The 1,766-nt window shown below is 41.6% G+C and overlaps 1 protein-coding gene across 1 annotated transcript; it reads left to right on the top strand.

Moving 5' to 3' along the window:
• Positions 1-224: 224 nt before the first annotated feature.
• Positions 225-863, top strand: LOC149170377 (uncharacterized). Its single transcript, XM_089425546.1, has one exon. It carries the CDS (start codon positions 225-227, stop codon positions 861-863), a length of 639 nt encoding a protein of 212 aa, XP_089281672.1.
• Positions 864-1,766: the final 903 nt, after the last annotated feature.

Genomic DNA, 1,766 nt, shown 5'->3' with positions numbered 1-1,766 from the left:
TGGCAACAGATTGGATTTTCCCGGTGGTGGCGCATTGGAGTTTCGGATCTGTTTGGTAGCAGCAGATCGGACTTGCCCAGTGGTGGCTCATTGAAGATAAAAAAAAAATTCTCAGCAAAACAGAGGTTCGGATCTGGTATGTGGTGATTTTTTTTAGTGTATTCTGGAAGTGTATAGTTGGATAGACTTATTCATCAAAGGATCAGAAATTTTATCAATCTAATATGAATAACAATATAGAATCGTATCTCCACGAGTCTGGAAAACTCGATGGATCGAATTTCTCCAACTGGAAATTCAAGATGCAGACTTTACTTGAAAGTGCAAATGCGTGGTCGATCATTATAGGAAATGAGCTGAGATCAGGATCAGCCACACAAGAACAAGATTGGGATAAAAGGGAGACAAAAGCAAAGGTCATATTGAAGATGTCCGTCAAGGACAATGTTATCCCACATATTAGAGACTGTAAATCGGCCACTGACATTTGGACGACGATCAAAAACCTATACCAGACGCAGAATACAAACCGTGTCTTGTCACTCAAAGGCAAGCTGTTTGCATTGAAGATGGAGGAGAATGAGTCCGCTGTTGGATTCATTGCTAGAGTCAAAGACCTGAAGGACAGATTGGGAGATATCGGAGAGAAAGTTTCCGATTCAGATCTGGTCACGATCACGTTGAACGGAATGACTGATGAATACCAGATGTTTATCACAGGGCTGTCAGCAAGGGAGAAAGCCCCTTCATTTGAAGAGCTGATAGGGATTCTGATACAGGAAGAAGAGCGACGACAAAATTTGAAATCACAGAGCAATGACCTTGCTCTGATGGCAAAAAGGAGACAGTGTAGAGGGAAGTAGCATCAACAACCGTAGCAGCAACAGCAAAAAGGATCCAACACATTTCAGAAAAGACCGTTTAAAGGTATATCTGCTAATAATTTTCCCAGCAAAACCTCGACATCAGATTAAAGATTGTTATAAGAGGCAGGCAGACGAAGGAAGAAACAAACAGAGAAAACATAAGGGTTACTTTGTTAAGGAAGAAGAGGAACGTAGCCACGAACTTCGACTATTTATAGTCGATCGTGCCCTTTCAACGTCAAAGGGAGATGAGGACGACATATGGTATGTTGACTCGGGCGCATCCTCACATATGACTGGTAAGAAGGATTGGTCTGAATTTCTTGAAGAAACTTCGTGTGGGTCGAAAATCTATTTAGGAGATGATAGTGGACATGAGATCAAAGGATATGGTGACATCCCGTAAAATTACCTAGCGGTGACATTAGACAGCTCAAAAATGTATTGTATGTTTCAGGAATTAAGAAAAATTTGGTCTTTGTCTCAATGATTACTGATCAGGACATGCAGGTTCAATTCTTTAAGACTAACTGTGTCATTAAGGATAGCCAGATGGAAACAGTTGCAACAGGAGTGCGCGTGGGGAGCCTGTACAGACTAGATGTGAAGAGTATGCCACATAAAGCAATGGTTGCAGCTAGATCGACAGCCGAAAATCTCTGGCATCATAGATTCGACCATCTTAATCTGCAAGACCTCATCCTACTTCGGAGAAAAGGTATGGTTGATGGACTCCCTGTTTTCCGTAATGTTAAGCTAGATTGTGATGGATGTGCGTTAGGGAAAATGCATAGAGAAGAGTTCCCTTTGCATGTTAATAGAAAGGAAAGAGACATTTTAGAACTGGTGCATACAGACATCTGTGGACCTATGCAAACCAGGTCATTAGGAGGAGCATAT

This window comes from Pinus tabuliformis, chromosome 4_2, assembly GCF_031772625.1.
Source record: "Pinus tabuliformis cultivar Carrire ecotype Pingquan chromosome 4_2, CPIR1, whole genome shotgun sequence".
Lineage (NCBI taxonomy): Eukaryota > Viridiplantae > Streptophyta > Pinopsida > Pinales > Pinaceae > Pinus > Pinus tabuliformis.
Note: the sequence above shows the minus strand (reverse complement) of the source record. Positions and strands in the feature narration are given on the sequence as shown.